Source organism: Archocentrus centrarchus, unplaced genomic scaffold, assembly GCF_007364275.1.
Source record: "Archocentrus centrarchus isolate MPI-CPG fArcCen1 unplaced genomic scaffold, fArcCen1 scaffold_45_ctg1, whole genome shotgun sequence".
Taxonomy (NCBI): Eukaryota; Metazoa; Chordata; class Actinopteri; order Cichliformes; family Cichlidae; genus Archocentrus; species Archocentrus centrarchus.
Window position 1 is genome coordinate 1,236,226 of NW_022060271.1, and position 19,750 is coordinate 1,255,975.

A 19,750-nucleotide genomic window follows, 5' to 3' on the forward strand; every position below is an offset into this window, starting at 1 on the left:
CAATATGCTTCTAACAACCTGGTTATGATATTCTTGGAGATATGTAAATATGCCTGTATTAGTGTTTATGTTGTGTATCACTTTAGTTTGTATAGAATGTGCAAACTATTAAAAAGGGCACTAAATTATATTATTTAAGTCAAAGTATAGATAGCTAAATTTACGAGGTGCACCTAAAGGCACCATGGGTTGAACCGCATATACTGATGTAGATGCGCACATTTGTTTCAGGCGCGGATGGTGTGACTCCGGTCTGTCCCGGAGCCCTGCTCAGTGTTTTCCTCTCCTTCCATGAGCTGACAGAGTTCCTCAGGTAGCTCGTCTCACCTGTGTGATCACCACGTTCAGAAGCTGTTTCCTCCAGAAAGACTGAAACTGTGCTGATTTCAACCTTTGCCTCTTATAAAGTTCTGTCTGTGTTACGGTGATTATGACGCGTTGTGTCTTCAGGACTTTGCTGCAGCGTTTCCTGCTGTGTGACGATGCACTGTCAGCTCACCTGTCCAGGTGTCCCTCTGCAGGCGAGGATCAGAGAAACACTGAGTACCTCTGATGTCAGCGATCAGGTCCTCGCCTGTTTGGAAAATCCCTGTTTTCCACTTTTGGGGGTCAGGCAGCTTAAATGTCTCTGTAAAAAGTGCTGACTGCTGTTTTTATCCGCTGATCATCGATCAATGTGTCATAGGGAACACGTTTTAGTGCGCAGGGCTTGTGGCAGTTGTTGCAGTGCATTGTGGGATTTGTAGTATAAGTGGTGGACCTTGAGTTTGACACATGTGCTGTACAAGCTCACCTCCACATCCCGCCCCCACAGGCTCCTTATTGGTCTGAATGTTGTTGATTGGCTCACTAACAGCCAATAAAAACCCACGTACAGTCTGCCAGTCTGCCGCTCTGTGGGGTTAGCTAGTAAACTGTACACGCTGCTCTCAGTGCATAGCAGCAGATTATTTGAAGTGCTCCAACTTTATTAACAGTGACAAAGATGTTGATCAGCTGCTGTTTGCTGCTATAGATATAATCCAGCTGATGGAGAACTTGTGGTGTCTGTACTGCTGTGTTAAACTCTATATATGTGTGTATGCTTTCTTCCTTAAGGCCTGTATAGAGTTTAGAGGGTAACTTGGGATGAAGGTAAAGGTTTGATATCAGCACAAAGGACAGCACAAAGGGCCCTTTGGGCTCTCTTACTTTCCATATAAGGAGCTTTCCATATGTCCAGCTATAGGTTATGCATCTGGGTTGAAGCTGTTTCTTATAGCCATATATGGCAAAGTTAGGGATGTGGGGGTTTGACCAACACTATATAACCTTTGTGACCTCTTTGTGAACTGAGTTAGGGCGACTGAATTCCCTCTCCCAGGCAGCTATGGAAGAAGCAGCTGTTCTGTTGTTTGCAGTAAACTCTGTATGTGCATCAAGACTGTCAGCGAGGTTTTTTCTTCAAGAACACACCCATCAAAGATACAGCAAACTCCATCTGACCCTGTGATGCAGCCATGAATCTGACTGATTTCTCTCCATGCTCAAAGGCTTCAGTTAAAAAGCTCAGACAGAAAGAGAGAGGCTGCTGACAGCATATGGGATTAAATTTGTCTCAATATTATTCAAACAAAAAAAACTAATCTCAATCAAAAAAAAAAAATTGTGGTCAAAACTTTCAGAATTGCAATGAAACTTTTTTTTTTGTAAAACTACATTTTTTTTATTCAAATTACAAAAGTTTTCTCTTAAAACTTTTTTTTTTTAAATTCGAATGACTAATTTTTTTTTCTCATGAAAAAAAATTTATTAGCAAAACCTAAACTTTTATTTGTGCATGTCAGAAATCTTTGGTTACGATTCTCTAAGTTTTGGTTTTGATGCTCCCTTTTTTTGTTTGAGGTGAGTGTTTTTTGAACTCTCGGAACGTGAACATCCAGGGGCGGGGCCTAAAGATGAACGATGTACCACGTGTCCCTATTGGTTAGCGCTGACTAAAGCGGCAGACTCTGATCCCTCCCACCCGCCGAGAACTGCAGGGCTTGCTTTGTTTCAGTTCCAGGACATCAACACTAGAAAAGAAAGGAGGTAACACAGAAACTGAATGGTAAGTAATCTTCACAAATTTACACTGACTAACAGCTACTAAAGTGTCCATCCTCTTTTCAAAGAAGAAAGTCTTACACAACTTATGAGGACAGTCGATATTATCTTGTGTGCCGCGGCATAGGATAGCATGCTAGCATCAGGTAACGTGATTAAACTAGGCTTGTGTAATGTTCGCCTGTCTTTATGTTGAATGCATTACCTAGTGCACCTTTGTCGAGTTGCATGTCTCTTGGTGGACTATGACCAGAGGCTTGTCCATAGGTTCTCCTGGTTCATCATAACTTAGACGAATGACTGGCCTTACAACCTGTTTAGCAACTGGACCACTGTCAGCATCCACTCCATCATTGGGCTCACTAGGCACTGGGACGTCTCCCATGTCCAGTCCTGTGTCCACCACAGGGTCCTCTGATGGTGGTATGAAACTATCAGTTCTCACTCCAGCCACTAAACCTGGGTCAGCAATCCTTTCATCGCTGCCGCCAGTACCTTGGACATCACCTCCTTCCAGATCCCCCACATCCGGCTTACTTCTAGCCCGGTTCAAGGGACATAATAAAGGGGGCAGATCTGACCAATCAGTATTCATAGTTCTTCAGAAAGAACAGTGAAGGTCCTCCTCCTCATTCTGTGGACCACTGTGCTCTTTCTCCTCAGTTCTTTGCTTTCCATTTGGTTGCCCCCTCCTTTGACTTAACGTATTAGCTGCTCTAGTGCATGGTCTCTGAGGTGTATACTTCTCGTCTCGATTTTCTGGCATCCTAACCCAGAATCCTACGGGTAAAAGATGGTTTCAGTGAAGAGTCTTTACCATCCCTCTTCCCCTTTCAGGCTTCACTCGGTAAACATGGAGATTGGGAAGCTTCCTCATGACTATATATGGTTGGGGATTCCACTTTTCTCGTAACTTGTGTTTTCCTGGAATCCCAAGGGCTCGAACCAGCACTCTGTCTCCTTCTTGCAGGTCGTGCACTCTGACCCTCATATCATAGCCTCGCTTGTTTTTCTGATGATTCTTTTGTGAGGCTTCAGATCCTAGTTGGTAGGCATGACGTAACTTCTCTCTTAACCTGCCCACATACTGGTGGTAGTCTTTTACCTCTCTGCCATCCTTGGATATGTCGAAACACACATCAATGGGCAAACGGGCCTCTCTGCCAAACATTAAGAATAGCCTGTCACTGCATTACGGGTGCAGTTATAGGCATGCACCATACTAGCTACATGTTGGCTCCAGCTCTGCTTTTGCGTTGGGTCAAGAGTCCCAAGCATGGATAAGAGGGTACGATTGAAACGCTCTGGCTGGGGGTCTCTCTGCGGGTGGTAAGGAGTGGTTTGGGATTTCCTTATCCCCAACATGGTCAAGAGTTCTTTTATTAACAGGCTCTCAAAATCCCGCCCTTGGTCGGAATGTATGCGGGCTGGCAGGCCATAATGGACAAAGAATTTCTCCAGCAGCACCTTGGCTACTGTTACGGCTCGTTGGTTAGCTGTGGGAAAAGCTTGGGCGTACCAGGTGAAATGGTCAATGACCACTAGGATGTTACAGACTCCCCCTGAGTCTGGTTCAACTGACAGAAAATCAATACACACCAGGTCCAGAGGACCGCTACTGGTTATCTGATGCAGTGGAGAAGCCTTTTGGGGCAAAGTCTTCTGAACCACACATCTCCCACAGCTTTTGATGTACTGCTCAATATGAGCAGCCATTTTGGGCCAATAAAATCTATCTCGAACCAGCTCCATGGTCTTCTCAACACATAAATGTCCAAAATTATCATGCAGAGACCGCAGTACAAGTGGCTGGTGTTTTGCGGGAAGAACCAACTGGAGCATTTCCATACCATTGAGCTTCACAGTCTTCCTGTACAAGAGCCCATTCCACAGCTGGAGCCTTTCCCCTTCTCGCTGAAGGAGGGCTATCTCTGGGTGGCTGAGAGATAGCCTGGTCCTGTTGTAGGTCCAGATTACTCAGCAATTCCATTGGGGATTCACCCAGTTGGACTGGATACACGTATAGGTCTGGAATGACTGAGGGTGATGCACCAAGTTGAACAACACATCCACTCGGGATGTTGAAAGGCTCACTGACCCTCACAATTTTGCAGAGAGCCTTCACTCCAGAATGCGGTATCCACCCCTCATCTTCAGGGTTTGCCTTCCTTGACAACAGATCCGTATCTACATTTTCTCGGCCTGGCCTATACTGTATGCCAAAATCATAAGTAGACAGGGCAGCAAGCCATCTATGCGCTGTGGCACTGAGCTTGGCTGTAGTGAGAACGTAGGTGAGTGGGTTGCTGTCAGTTCTCACGGTGAACTTAACGCCATATAGGTAGTCGTGGAATTTATCCACCACAGCCCATTTTAGCGCCAAGAACTCAAGCTGATGGACTGGATAGTTTCTTTCAGAGTTTCTCAGCTTTCGGCTGGCAAAGGCCACCGGGCGCAAACCCTCTGGGTACTCTTGGTAGAGAACTGCACCTAAGCCGTCAAAACTGGCATCCACATGCAATATGTAGGGCTTGACTGGATCAGCGAATGCTAGCACTGGAGCATGTGTAAGACAGTGGATTACTTTCTGAAAAGCAGCAGTGCAGGCTGGGGTCCATCGGTCTCCGAAAGGCTGCGATTTCTTAAAATAGGTGGTCCCTTGCGCTACAGCTTGCTTGCCCCGGTTGGCTGGTTGGTAACCTTTTGTCAGATCAGTCAGAGGCTTTACAATAGCTGAGTAGTTGGTGATGAAGCGTCGATAATATCCACAGAACCCCAGAAAGGATTGTAGGGTTTTGAGATCAGTAGGCTGCTGCCAGTGAGTGACTGCCTGTATTTTCTCCAGGTTGGTGGCTATCCCATCAGCAGACACAATGTGGCCAATGTATTTGACCTGGGGCTGGCAAAATTGGCACTTGTCAATGGATACTTTCAGGCCATATTCCTGCAGGCGGTCAAGCACTTTGAGGAGGCGTTCCTCGTGTTCCTCCAGTGTTCTACCGAACACTATCAGGTCATCGAGATACACCAAGCACTGGAGCAGGTTCATGTCTCCCACAGCCTTTTCCATCAGTCACTGAAAGGTGGCAGGAGCTCCAGTTATGCCCTGAGGGATACGCTCAAATTGGAAAAATCCAAGTGGACATAGGAAAGCTGTTTTCTCCTTGTCTTCTTCCGCCATTGTGGTCTGATAGTAGCCGTTTCTCAGGTCCAAAACAGAAAACCATCGACTCCCAGTCATGGAGTCTAAGGCCTCATCTATTCTAGGGACGGTGTACTGATCTGGGATTGTCCGGGCATTGAGGGTCCAGTAATCAATACACATTCTGATTGTGCCATTCTTTTTTCTTGCCACTACAATGGGAGACGCATACGGACTGCGTGACTCCTTGATTATTCCAGCCGCCAGTAGTTTTTGCAGGTGGCACCTCACATCATCTATGTCTCGCGGTGCAAGACGTCTGGATCTTTCTCTGAACGGTCGTAGGCCATAAGGCATCTCTTGCCAGCCCTACATCCCATTCCCCCAGAGAAAAAGCTCCAGCTCTTCAGACAATTTGTTAATGAGTCTCTCTTTCCAAGCACTGGGGATTGGAGAATCTTCAAAGTTGAATAATCCTGGATCTATAGCTTTAGAGGGAATCTCATTCCTCTTAAGTGCAGTCACAATTTCAGCTTTATGGACACAGACTACGACAGTGCCCTTAGGAATTGACTTGGCTTTCAGCAACTCATTCCTAAACAACACTGAAAAACCATTGGTGTTAATATCTGAAGGCAGGAGAACACACGGGGGCACCATAACCCCGGCTGGGAGAGGGGTTTTGACGGGGGCCTCAATTATTAACACATCTTGGTCCCATGACTCTTTTGCAGTCACCTTACAGGATGCAAATACTGCCCCACCAGGGGGGATTTGGAGTGGTCCGGGGCCAGTCCACCTTATTTGTCCAACACCATCATCTATGGGCCCTGGGGAAAATGTTTTTCTGACTTGTCCCTGTAACTCTTCACATACCCGCCAAGCTTGAGCTGGCCCACAACTCTGAGTTCTGTTGTTGCCACGCTTGGGTCCATGATGAAAACTCCTTGCATTTGTTCCAATAATCACTGGGGCCTGGTCTGGCCCTTTTGGGTCTGGGCACACCAAAGCTAACACAGTCTTGGGATCATGATGAGTCCCATCATCTGGGAATGACATTCATTGCCACATATCCTTTGTAGGGATAACTAGATTCACTCAGGCCCCAAAGGGCTAGGCTAGAAATGGGATGGATGGGCAAGTGTGACAGGTGCGCCGAGTACCAGCTTTCGAATATTAAGGTGACACTCGAGCCACTATCCATCAGTGCAGTTACTGGGTGACCCTCGATAATCACCTCACTCAGTGATGCTTCCCCCACTAACCCCCCAGGGAGAGTTGTGGCTTCTTCAGTGTCTACAGTGCTCTGCTTCCACCCAAACTCCTTGGACGCCCTAGAGTCTGCGTAGGCTACAGACATTACACCGAGTTGATTTTGTAGATCCTCTACCTGCTTCTTCAGGGCCTGAACCTCACAGCTGATGGTCATTTTGTCTCCTTTCTACCGTTGAGACACTTTAGACTGCTTATCCCCTTGCATGGGTTTTGGCCCTGCTGTCAACTCAGACATCTGGGACCGCAGCTCATTAATGTGTGACTTTAAAGGCCGTTTCACACCGGATGCGTTGCGTAAAAGCGACACGAAATTCCGAATCTTTCGGATGTGAACCTGTCGTGTAACCTACATACACACCGGACGCGTTGCGTTTTTGCGACTAAATCCATCACGGATGCTTTCGCGCATATTTCAGGATGTCAGTGGGACAGTTTGAGCTCTTGTTGGCAGAGTTGGGATCACATGTGAGGAGGCAGAGAATAATATCAGAGAGCCGACTGACCCGGAGCAGCGTGTAGCTGTGTGTCTGAGGGAAAATATTATGATTTTATTGTTCCCACATCACTGTATATTCAGTACATTGGTGCGCGTTTTGAGCTATGACCTCACATGCTGCTAAATGCAGCGCTCTGATTGGTCAATCCTGTTTGTTCGCTTGCGAAAGTCAGAAAAATCGAACTTGATCCGAAAAAATAAATGCCGCAAATTCGTCCTGTGAAATGACGCGGTTGGTGTGAACGGCTGCATTAAGAACAGGCGAGTCTGAAAAATATTTTTAACGCACGAAACATTCGCACGGAATTTACGCGTCTGGTGTGAAAGGACCTTTAGTCTCCAACATCACACTCCATTTGTTTATTCTCTTCTTCCACCCTCACTTGCCTGACGGCAGGTTTAGCTTGGTGGGGGCCAGTTTTCTGTCTCAATAACTGTTGATTTTCCTCTTCTCTGATCTCATTTAACAGAGTCAAGAAAGGAGGGGGGTTGCTTTTTCTCTCTCGTAATCTCAACTGCAGAAGCAGTATGTCAGATTCGGTAGCTCCTCTGAGGAGTTGTTCCACCCGAGCACTGTCTCTCTGGTTGGGGGACAGCCCTCCTCTGTGTACCACTTTAGTTAATAATCGCTCCACTCTCCTCAGGAAGTCAGTTGTTCCCCAGGACCTTGCCTCAATGCTCTGAAAGAAAAGTAGAGATCCTCTGGGGTCTCTGAGATCCCAAAAGTTCTTTCCAGGGCCTCAATATACTCCTCGGACATGGCATCAGGGTCATTAGCTCTCACAGCTTGGGCTATGTCTAGGGGGCAGGACCCTTCAAGCTTTCCACAATTCTCTTTCGTTTTTCATGAACAGAGCAGTCGCATTCTTCTACCATCAATCGGGCCTGCTCTAACCAGGCGTCTAGGTGCTCTTCCCCAGCAGGGGTGGGAGTAATTCCAGAATATATCCTCAGCTGTCGAAAAACACTACTCTCTGAAGGGGGCCTCATGGTTTTGGCTAGCAAGTCACCTACTGCTCGTATAATGGACTCCGCCAAGTTCCCTCCGGCTAGATCAGAGTTCTGGTTCTGGTTCAGTGGTTGCCCTTGGACCACTGGCAGGGGTCTCTTCCCCCTCATTGGGGCCATGCAGGGTCCAAAGCTCACCTCCCTTCCCCGCAGGTACATCCAGGGGAATGGTTTTAGTGTTCACTCGTTCACTACACTCACACAATACCATCAGCGAGTGTGAATCTGGGTCAAACATCCGCCCCTTAACTTTCACTCTCCCAAGGGCCTTAATAGCCTTGACAGTCTCTTCAATATGCTCTACTGTGGTGTCTATGGGGACCCCGTTTAACTATAATGGCATGGTTTAGGTCTACCCCTTCCCCTTTACACCAGTTCTCCAATAGAGACATGTTTTTTCTTACTTACTAGTCTTTGCTAGTGTACGCGATGTGTGCGTGTGAACAGAGTTACTCACTCTCGGCAGTCCATACTCCCTTGTTGCTGCTAGCAGTCCCACAGGCCACGTAGGAGCCTTGTGGTAGAAAAAAAAACCCTTAACTCCACAAACGTCCAATCCTGTACACAGCGGCAAAAAGTAAATCCCAACTCTGCGTCAGCAACAAACACACAGTCCAGCTCTTTGTCGAACAAACCAACAGCCCTAGCCTCTTATGGACGGGAGAGGCTACTGTAGGTGATGTCCTCAACTGGAAACAGTCTCTCGGCAAACTGTTAGCTAATCATTATCAGTAGATATTTGGCATGACACTTAATGTCCGCCGGAGAGTACAAGCTGCTTCTCGCTTCCTCTCCGTTCGCTTCGCTCTCTCTTCCTCCCCCCACCAGCTAGTCCCTTGCTGACCAGCCAATCAGAGTTCACAAGGTATAACTTTACACCAAACACTTCACAAACGTTAACATAATCCATCACAAAGTAAATACTTGCAGACAGTATGCATAATACAACTTATTTTTATACATGGCCACTCACTATGAAAAAGGGAAAAAATCTTAAAGTAACACAATTTATTAGGATCTCAATCAGAATTTCACATTTTTAAGAAGAAGAAGAAACAGCCTTTATTGTCCCACAGAGGGGAAATTTGGGATTTTCACCAAACCTTTAAACACTGGGGGGTTTACCCCGGGGTTACATTTGTTTGAATAATATTGAGACAAATTTAATCCCATAACAGCAGAGAGGCTGCTGACAGCACAGAGGCACTGGCAGCACTGAAGACACTAAAGCAGAGACAAAGATGAGACCATCAGCCTGAACCAGAGGAAGAAAGTGAGACAGAGAACTAACGGTCCCTGAGGATGGAGCTGTCAGAGGAAGACAGCAGCAAACTGAAAGTCTCTGTTAGCTGCAGAGCTCTGAACCTTCACACAGCTTTGGAGGATCTCATGGAGAAAGGATGTGGAGATGTTCACAGCTCTGCTAGAAATCATCTTCTAGTTACTGGGACTCAGATATGACTGATTAGAGATGAGGACCAAGAAAGGCTTTTACTCAGATTGGACCTGACTTAGCTTAGCCTGTGTGTTAGCCACATGCTAACAAACACATGTTCAGGAACTAGAAGATGTGACCTTTCAGATGACCTCTGACACATGAACTTTGGTCCTACAGCTCATCTGCTGAAGCTTTTACATTTGGGTCCAAATCAAAGAGAAACAGCCACAAACATCAGACATGCTAACAGGATGACCTCTGACCTTTGACCTGTATCTACAGCACTGACCTCTGACTTTCAGCTGCACTTGTTTCCCCATCAGGATGTTTCCCCTCTTGTTGTAGGCGGTGCAGGTGTAGGTGTGTGTGTCTGTGGGGTGTTTCAGGGTCAGACTGAGGTCTCCAGGTTTCAGCAGGTTTCTCTCCATCTTTGTTCGTCCTCTGTAAAAGTCGTGCTGTTCTTCAGGCTGGTCAGAGCTGCTCTGATACACGTGGACCTTCCTGCTGGCTCCGTCCTTCCACTCCACCTTAGTGTCTTTGAGCAGGTGAACTATAGTTTTACAGGGCAGCTGGACAGACTCCACCCCTGAATCCACCTCCACCTTGTAACCTGAGAGGACAACAAAGCGCAACATGATGACATCATCATCAGCAGGCCTGATGGTCACATGACCTCCCTGATGGTCACATGACCTCCCTGATGGTCACATGCCCTCCCTGATGGTCACGTGACCTCCCTGTCCCCCACATGACCTCCCTGTCCCCCACATGACCTCCCTGTCCCCCACATGACCTCCCTGTCCCCTCCTCCTAGTCTCAGATTGTGTGTCAGTTTGTTCCTGATGTGTTCCTGACTCGTTCTTTGGTAACTAGTCACAGCGTCCTGTAAAGAGCTGCAGACATGTTGGATGAAGAGCAGAAGAACAGACACACTGAGCCTCCACAGTCGGCCACGTCTCACACACATCAGCACAGGAACCGTGAAGATCTCATGTGTCTGCTCTGAACATCTGAAGCTCTCCACCACGACTGAGCACAACTCAAGGAGGAACATTTACTGAAGCTGCTGCAACACTTCCTGTCAGCACATGTGTCCATGGCAGCCTGCTGTCTACCACCACAGAAGAAGAACAGCTGTGTGTCAGATGGATGCAGTGAAGCACACACACTGTTTAGTTGTGTCATGTTGTGGAGCTGTTTCACTGATCAGTGACTGAGTCTGAAGGAGGAAGTTTCTCTTCAGCTCTCTGTATCAGCTCTTTGAACTCTGAACTCTTTCAGCTTCTGGAACAAGTTTGTGTGAGAGACAGACCCCAGAGGACACCTGCTAACCATCGGCATTATGGGTAGTGTACAGTGATGTCAGTAACACGTTACTCTAACCTGACTACTTTTTCTCAGTAACGAGTAATCTAACGTGTTACTATTTTTGTCATTTTCCTCAGTACAAAGATATATTTTTGCTTTCTTCTTGCATCTCTTCTTGTGACAACGATGTGCCGTTTTCATCATGAGGACAACAACAGCACAGACACACAAACTAAAAGTGTATATTAATCACCACATCAGTGGACTACAGCTTCACATGGATGCAGTATGAAAATGACCTGCAGTAGCACTCAGGGCCGTATTACCGACCGGGCGAGTGGGGCTGGCGCCCCGGGGCCCATGGATCCAGGGGGCCCAGGGGGGGCCCAACAACAATCCAGATACCGATGTCGATGCTGATTGCGATAGAGCCCTCTATTCTAGGATCTTCTTTAGTTGTACTTCTTTAGTCTATAAGGGTTAACTGAAATGGGCTGGGGGGAGTGACAGCAGTCAGAGGGCCCTTGGCCACAGGACATAGGAACCAGAGGGCCCCTGGGCCATGTCGTACAGCAACCAGAGGGCCCCTAGGCCACGGAGGATGGCAATCAGAGGGCCCCTGGGCCACGGGGGATGGCAAAGGGCCCCTGAACCACGGGATATGGCAACCAGAGGGCCCCTGGGCCACGGGGGACGGCAATCAGAGGGCCCCTGGGCCACGGGGGACGGCTATCAAAGGGCCCCTGAGCCACGGGATATGGCAATCATAGGGCCCCTGGGCCACAGGAAACGGCAATCAAAGGGCCCCTGGGCTATGCGGTACGGCGACTAGAGCGCCTAGGGGGACAGCAATCAAAGGGCCCCTGGGCTACAGGATATGGCAACCAGATGGTCCCTGGGCCATGCAGTATGAAAACCAGAGGGCCCCTGGGCCACAGAATATGGCAACCAGAGGGCCCCTGAGCCATGATGTATGGCAACCAGAGGGCCCCTGAGCCATGATGTATGGCAACCAGAGGGCCCCTGGGGCATGGGGGACGACAACCAGAGGATCCCTGGGCCATGAGGAACGGCAGCCATTGTAAGAGAAAAACCAATATGGATTTTCCAGTGGACTCAGTCCTGCTAAAAATCACAGAAAGTCGGAATTGGCTCTCTGAAAAGTCGCTTAAAGTCACCAGATGACATCATGACATTACGTATGATGTCACAGCACCATGCACGCAATGCCAATCTCTAGAAAACGTGTGAGGACGGTTATGTCTGTAGTAGAAGAAGACAGTGCTAGTGGATTTTTACAGATCAGAGCTAATCTGCAGCACTGATTCACCGTTAGAAATGCTTCTGACAGCGGCGCAAAGCTACAGTTATGTTGAGAACAATGATTTTTGTCACTTTAAAGACGAGCAGCCAGATTCACCAAAAGGTTGCGAAAGTTGCTAAATGTTTTTTTGTTGCTAGGGACGCCCACAAGTGCGGACGTTTTTCCTTTCCAAAACCCCGCCACTCCGAACGGGGTTAGGGTTAGGGTAAGGGGGTAGGGATATGCACCCCCGGTTTCGGGTTTTGGAGTAGCGGGGTTTCGTAATGGAGAGGTGTAACCCCCACAAGTCACTAAATCAGAAGAAACAGCCTTTATTGTCCCACAGAGGGGAAATTTGGGTGTAACAGCAGCCGCAGTTATTATAAATATAAATAAAAATATAATAATTTACACTAAATCTAACGGCAAAGTTTAAATCTTTTCGAGTTTAAATCTTTTCGTTTAAATCTAACGGCAAAGTTTCTCAATTGACAACACCTGCTTCGTGACCACAACGTATCCTGGGCCTAACGCTGGCCCCAGTAGAGAGCTAGTAGAACTTGTATCTATTTTCTGTGGGAAGTGATTTCGATGGTGATTCACTTGTCATGATACCTATTAGTTGTCTTCGGGGAGAGTAATAGACAAGTAGACATTCACCTTCGGAACACCAGGTTTTGTACCACTTCACTTTGTAGATTACGCTTCCATATGTCCCACAGTTAAGTGAAAATTGAACCTAATATTCTTAAATCCATTTATCGAAACTTCTATCAATATTATTTTATTAATATCTCACATATCAGATTTAGCCACCAACAATTTGTTTAAAAGCTCATAGACATTTACATAATATTATAACTGTATTGGAATAAATTATATTGTACTTATGTCATTGAAAGAGCAACTGTATTTTTTCAGTGAACAAATTTGGATTTCCAATGTCGATTTTCCAGTGGACTCAGTATTGTTAAGAAAATCACAGAAAGTTGTTATTGACTCTCTCAAAAGTCGCTAGAAGTCGCCAGATAAAGTCATGACATTATGTATAATGTCACAGCGTTATAACGGGTGCACGGCTACGACTATCCTACAAGAAGGCAGTGGGATTCATGTCGCTATTGCGACATGCTGCTATGCCGACAATTGATGTCTATTGTCGGCATAGCGATATGTGCCTAACCCAAAACTATTCCTAACCTTAACCATCAGTGAAGAAGTGTCGGAATAGCGACATGTCGACATAGCGGGATGTCGGAATAGGTATTGCTAACCAAGGCAGTGCTAGCAGCTTTTTACAGATCAGAGCTAATCTGCTGCCCTATTTCTCCATTAGAATGGCTTCTGACAGTGGCGCAGGGCTACAGTTGTGTTGAAAAATAATGCTTTTGTCACTTAAAAGACAAGTAGCCAGATTCGCCATAAAATCGCCAAAGTCAATAGATGGTTTCTTTTATCGCTAGAGATGCGCACAAGTTACTAGACCTAGCAACACTGTCGCTTTGTGACCACCGCATATCCTGGGCCTAACGCTGGCCCCAGTAGAGAGCTAGCAGAACTTGTATCTATATTCTGTGGGAAGTGATTTCGCTCCTGCACAATATTGTTTGCACACAAAATGACATGGTGATTCACTTGTCATTATAACCTATTAGTTCTCTTCGGGGAGAGTAATACACAGTAGATATTCACCTTAAGAACACAAGGTTTTGTACCTCTCAACTTTGCAGATTTCGCTTGCATATGTCCATATGAACAAATTTGGATGTCCAATATGGATTTTCCATATTGGCTCTCTGAAAAATCGCCAGATGACGTCATGACGTGACATATGACGGCAAAGCGTCATACACAATGCTCATCTCTAGAAAACGTGCATGCATGGCTGTGTTCATAATGCAAAAGGGCAATGCTAGCAATTTTTAAAGATTAGAGCTAATCTGCAGCACTATTTCACCATGAGAAACACTTCTGATAGCAGCACAGAGTTACATTTATGCTGAAAAACAATGACTATGCCGGGTGCATGTCGCTATTGCCATTGATTTCTATTGTCGGCATAGCGGTATGTTTTGGTTTTGTTTATTACTGACACACTGTTTAATTAAATGTGCCTAACCCAAAACTATTCCTAACCCTAACCGTCAGTAAAGGCAAATATTTATTACATTAGTTGTCGGAATAGCGGCATGTCGGGATAGCGAGAATCAACGGACAATGCCACTGAAAAGATGAGTTGAGTCATCAGCTGACCAAAAAGTTGCCAAAGGCGCTACACGACATTTTTAGTCGCCAGGGACCATCAAAAGTCGCTGAATTGGCCACAAGTAGTGGACTGAAAGAAGGGGCGGAGACTTTGGCTCTGTCTCTATATATATAACCCCCTGCATCACTTCTGTTCACTCAGAACTTGACCTTGGCTTACTGCTTGACAAATTGCTTTGCATTCAACCTGTGCAACATCACTTGTTTAGTTGTAATAATCAACAGCCTTTTTAAAGGCTTGCATTCATTTGTATCATATTATATTAAGCTATACTATATCATTATACGTATAGTTTAATATTCAACAGCCTTTTTAAAGGCTTGCATTCATTTGTATCATATTATATTAAGCTATACTATATCATTATACGTATAGTTTAATATTCAACAGCCTTTTTAAAGGCTTGTATACATTTATATTATATTGTATTATATTATATCATACTATATCATCATATGTAGTTTAATATTCAACAGCCTTTTTAAAGGCTTGTATACATTTATATTTTATTATTGTGTACTATATCACATTATACTATATCACATTATACGAATATCACATTACACCTTTAAAGGTTAAAAGCCTACCTTAAAAGGCTAGTGTATTTCGTGTTTAAATATAACACCTTCCGAACTTTAAGGAGTGTTGTATTGTATTTGGCCATTCTCTGGCAACTTCATTTAGTGAATTTAGCGACATTGCCTATTAGTTTTGATATGTAAACAACAGCTACTTTCTGCCTTTAAGCTTCACACTGCAACTTTTGGCCATCTTTAATAACTAAAAAGCTGATAAGCGACTTTTTCCCATTTTAATCATTTCATCATATTCTGTTCTGTCTTAGGAAGTCTTACACGGTTGAGATATTACCTTTATCTAGCTTCTGCCCTTAATCATATATCGTGTTGTCATCAAGTGACTTTTCACAGAGCCAGTGGCGACTTGGTTTTTTGTTTGTGTTGTTTTTTTTTTTTGGTTTTTTTTGCAACTGTCATTAATAGTAGGCCTATGGATTGCAAACAAAAAAGTGGCGCTTCAAAGCGAAGAGCCAAAAAAAACAGAGAGGCAAAACAGGCTGACTTCTTAAAAAATGTGCCTTCGATTCCTGGCTTTTTTGATAAGCCAAAGGATTCCAATGTTGATACCAATGTTGATAATGTCATCAGTGGTCCGAGTTGCAGCAGTGTAGAGAGCACCACTGATTTGATCATGCCGGAGCCCACACAGATCCAATCCGGTGTAGACCTGGCCTCTCAGGCTCAGGCTTCAGGGCCACACACAGAGCTCAGTTTCCACCCAGAAGCTGGGGACACCATCTCCAGTCATGGATCTTCTGCTTCATGCTCAAATACCACAGCCATTCCAGACTCGTGTACTCTTACAACAGCAGACTCACTGTCAGACCAGGAGGAGTACACTGAGACCAGTATCCCATTAGCAGCTAGGACCTCAAACTCCTGGTGTGAAACCGTTAATGACCCTGCTTTGTGGCCAAATGCCATTAATGAACAGGCTAAGTCGACTCTGGTTAGTAGAGGAGCAGTTGCTTTTCAAAATCGGAGTGAAAAGTACCCTGCCTCAATTAGAGATATGACCATGGGGGGTGGCACTAGGAGTTTCACAAATTCCTTAGTCAAATGCTGTCTACCTAATGGTCAGTCTGTGGAAAGGCAGTGGCTCCTTTACTCACCTTCCTCTGGTTGCATTTATTGTTTTGCTTGCAAACTGTTCTCAAGTAAGTGCAATGCATTTGTCAATGGGTTTTCTGATTGGAAACATTCTGAGCGTATCGGTGAGCATGAGAGGAATGAGGAGCATAGGGCTTGCATGTTAGCATTACACAGTCGTTCCAAAGACACAGGAAGAATTGATTCTGATCTTATGAAACAAATTGATGCAGAAAGGCAATACTTTAACTAATAAACTTCTCCCAAAAATAGTCAAATCCCTTGTCAACCAACGGCTAAGATTTTTTTTAATTTTTATTAGGCAATCTGAGATGTTAACATCTTCTCTTCTTATTAGATTTTTTGATAATAATATGCCCAAATATTTCACTTCATTTTCGACCCTAATTGATGAAATGTTTTTATGTGTACAGTTATGAATGGGTAAAATCTCACATTTTTTGATGTTAAGTCCTAACCCTGAAGCTTTGGAAAATGTTGAGATTACATTGAGGGCTTTTCAACCATTGAATAGTTTTTAAGAAACAAAGCTGTATCGTCCGCAAACTGGCTAATCTTAAATTCTCTATCAAAAATGTTTATTCCTTGTAACTCCGGACTATTATACATTTTTAAGGCTAACAATTGAGTAGTGAGGATGAACAATTTTGGGGAAATAGGGCAACCCTGGCGAATGCCTCGTTTGATCTTAAATCTAGAGCTAAGTCCTGGGTTTAAGGAGACTGAACTATAAATATCACTGTAAAACATCTCAATTAGTCTACAAAAATAATCTCCGAAACCCAAAAATTTTAGAGCATCTAATAAAAAGGCATGTTCAATAGTATCAAATGCCTTGTAAAAATCTAAGAACAGTATAAGGCAATCGCTGTCAATAAAATCGCGGTAATCTAACATGTCAAGAATCAATCTTATATGATTTTGTATGCTTCTTCCTTTAACAAAGGCTGATTGACATTCATCAATTATGTCTTTTAGTCCACTATTCAGACGCTCAGCAAAAACATGAGCTAATATTTTATAATCAGTACAGAGCAAAGTGATGGGTCTCCAGTTGTCCAAAGATGTTAGATCTTTATTTGGTTTTGGAATTAAGGTAATAATGCCTTGCTTCATTGTATTAGAAAGATTACCCGTTTGGATACATTCTAAAAAGGCTTTGAATAGCATCTCTCTAATATCTTTCCAGAAAAACCTGTAAAATTCAGTTGTTAACCCATCCAAACCAGGCGACTTTCCTGTGGACATCTTCAAAATAGCCTTGTCTATCTCCTCAATTGTAATCTGTTTTTCCATGAATTGTTTAAAGTCTATATCAATTATTCTATTAAATTCCCTTATATCATTTAAAAATTTGGAGCAGTCTGTTTTTGAATAGTTAGATTTATATAGGTTGCAGTAAAAGCGATGTATTTCTTTATTGATTTGACTGACGTCTTCAGAAACAGATCCATTTATGTTTAATTTAGTAATTTTCTTTTTTAGCTGTCTATGTTTTTCAAGGTTAAAAAAATAAGTTGTATTTTTCTCCCCTTCTTCAATCCAGTGGGCTCGGGAGCGTACAAAGGCCCCTTTGGCTTTTTCCAGGTATAGGGTATCCAGTTCATTCTGCAACTTACTTAATTCAACACATTCTTCAGCTGACAAATCAGTTTTTCCACAGAGATTATTAATATTGGTGACAATATCAAGTTGTCTTTGTTTTTTAAACTTAGACAGTTTTTTACTTGTATGAATTGCCGTTTCTCGTATCCTAAACTTCAGCCATTCCCATTTGCTTACAGATGACATTTCCAAGGTATCAATATACGCAATTAATTGTCTAATATCTTTGCAAAATTTGGAATTCTCCAATAAAGTATTATTAAATTTCCAGATATGAGAGGGACCAGAAATGTGCCTTGAGAGTAAAAAGCATACAGATATAATACAATGGTCTGTTAAAGGTGAAGCAGAGATATCACACTTGTTAATATAGTTTACCAAGGAAGCAGATATGAGCCAGTAGTCTATTCTAGAGCTTACACCATTACCAGAGGCATGAAACCAGGAAAAACGTAGAGATCCAGGATTTTTAACCCTCCAATAATCAATCAAATTGGCACTATTCATTAACTGGGCAAGCAGGTCATCATACTTGTGATATTTAACCTTAGGTGGATTTCTGTCTAACCAAAGATCAGGCACCAAATTAAAATCACCACCAACTATAATTTTGTCAGTTGAATAAGCATGCATACTATCTGTAATATGTTTGCATAAGTCAGAAATTAACATCTTGTTTTTTCCTCTTTCATTGTAGCCATAAACACACACTAAAATAAAGTTTTCATCATTGATTTCTGTTATTACAATCAACCAGTGCCCATTTATGTCGCTTGTATGATCAATAACTTTACCAGGAAATCTATTAAACAAAATCATGACACCAGCTGAGTGAGATGTACCATGACTAACAAAAATTGAATCACCCCATTGTAACTTCCAAAAATTAACATCGTCTTCTCCAGAATGGGTTTCTTGTAAAAAAACACAATTAGCCTTTTGTTCCTTGCAAAAAAGAAAAACCGCTTTGCGCTTCACATTGTTTTTAAGCCCCCTAGCATTTAAAGAAATAAAAGATAATATGTCTGAAATGTTTAGATCTAGAAAACAGAGCCAAAAGATGCGCAGGAATGAGAGTTTTGTCCTTTATACAATCAGGGCAAGGTGCATTTTACCATAAACTCGTCAGGTGAGGCAGAATGATAAACCGTCAAACAGGGAAGCTCTGGCTACTAAGGGTCGACTCTCTGATTGTTAATCAGTGCATATCCCTCCTTCAGGAAAGCTCTCTGCCCTCTCTCTCTGGCTTCCCGTACTCTCGGCCATAACTTCTTACGAGCTTCTCTGTCTTCTTTGGAAAAATCTTCCTTAAATTGGATATGCAGCTCCTGACAGACCCTGGCATCTCTGGATCGCTTCCACACATCATCTCGAATCATCCTCGCCACAAACTGGATTATTACTGAACGTGGAGCGTTGTTTGAAGTGGCGGGGTCTCTTTTCTTACCCAGGCGATGCACAGTGTCGACCGACCCGCGAAGCTGTTCCACTGAGACGGGCACCACTCGGGTTAAAATGCCAATGACAACCTCTCTTATATCTTCTCCGTCTTTTTCAGCCAGACCGTTAATCCTCAGGTTCCATCTCCTTTTATAACGAGCTTGCTCAGACACAGACTCCTTAAGTAGCTTGTTTTCCTCTTCAAGTTTGCTGATCTTTCCCTGTAGAGCTTCAATGTTTTGCCTGTTCTCAATAATTGCAACAGTGTTCTCCTCAATTCTTTTTTCAAACTTTAGCAAAAGTTCAGTCTGGGTATCCATTTTCGCAGTCAGTGAGTTCACCGCCTGCAGAATCGTCTCGCCAATACAATCTCCGTGAGGGTTTCGGTTATCTTTCTTGTGCTTTTTGGGGTGAGGAGGTTTAATTGGAGTGTGTACCTGGTTGATCTTATCAGCCTTGGACATCTGCTCATCTGTCTCAATGTCTGTAGCCTCGCTGAGTCCGTCATCCCCAGCTCCGAGGGGGGCAGCCATGTCGTAGTCGTGATCCTCCATTACTACCAACCGTATTCAGTAACTTGACAAAAAGAACTTTAGAAACTTGTTTCTTTACAAAAAGGTCGGCAAACTTTTAAGAAGCAGTCAAACAACTCACTTTATGCGGCAAAATGCACAAAAATGAAGATTCAAGGACTAA

The 19,750-nt window shown here is 44.1% G+C and overlaps 1 protein-coding gene across 1 annotated transcript in view; it reads right to left on the reverse strand.

Moving 5' to 3' along the window:
• The window catches only part of LOC115777244 (butyrophilin-like protein 2), a 34,916-nt gene extending 24,866 nt beyond the window's left edge, over window positions 1-10,050 (reverse strand). The window contains exon 1 of the mRNA XM_030725087.1: window positions 9,734-10,050. Coding sequence (XP_030580947.1) covers window positions 9,734-9,872 — 139 coding nt within the window. The 5' untranslated portion in view covers window positions 9,873-10,050. The remainder of the gene's footprint in view (window positions 1-9,733) is intronic.
• Window positions 10,051-19,750: the final 9,700 nt, after the last annotated feature.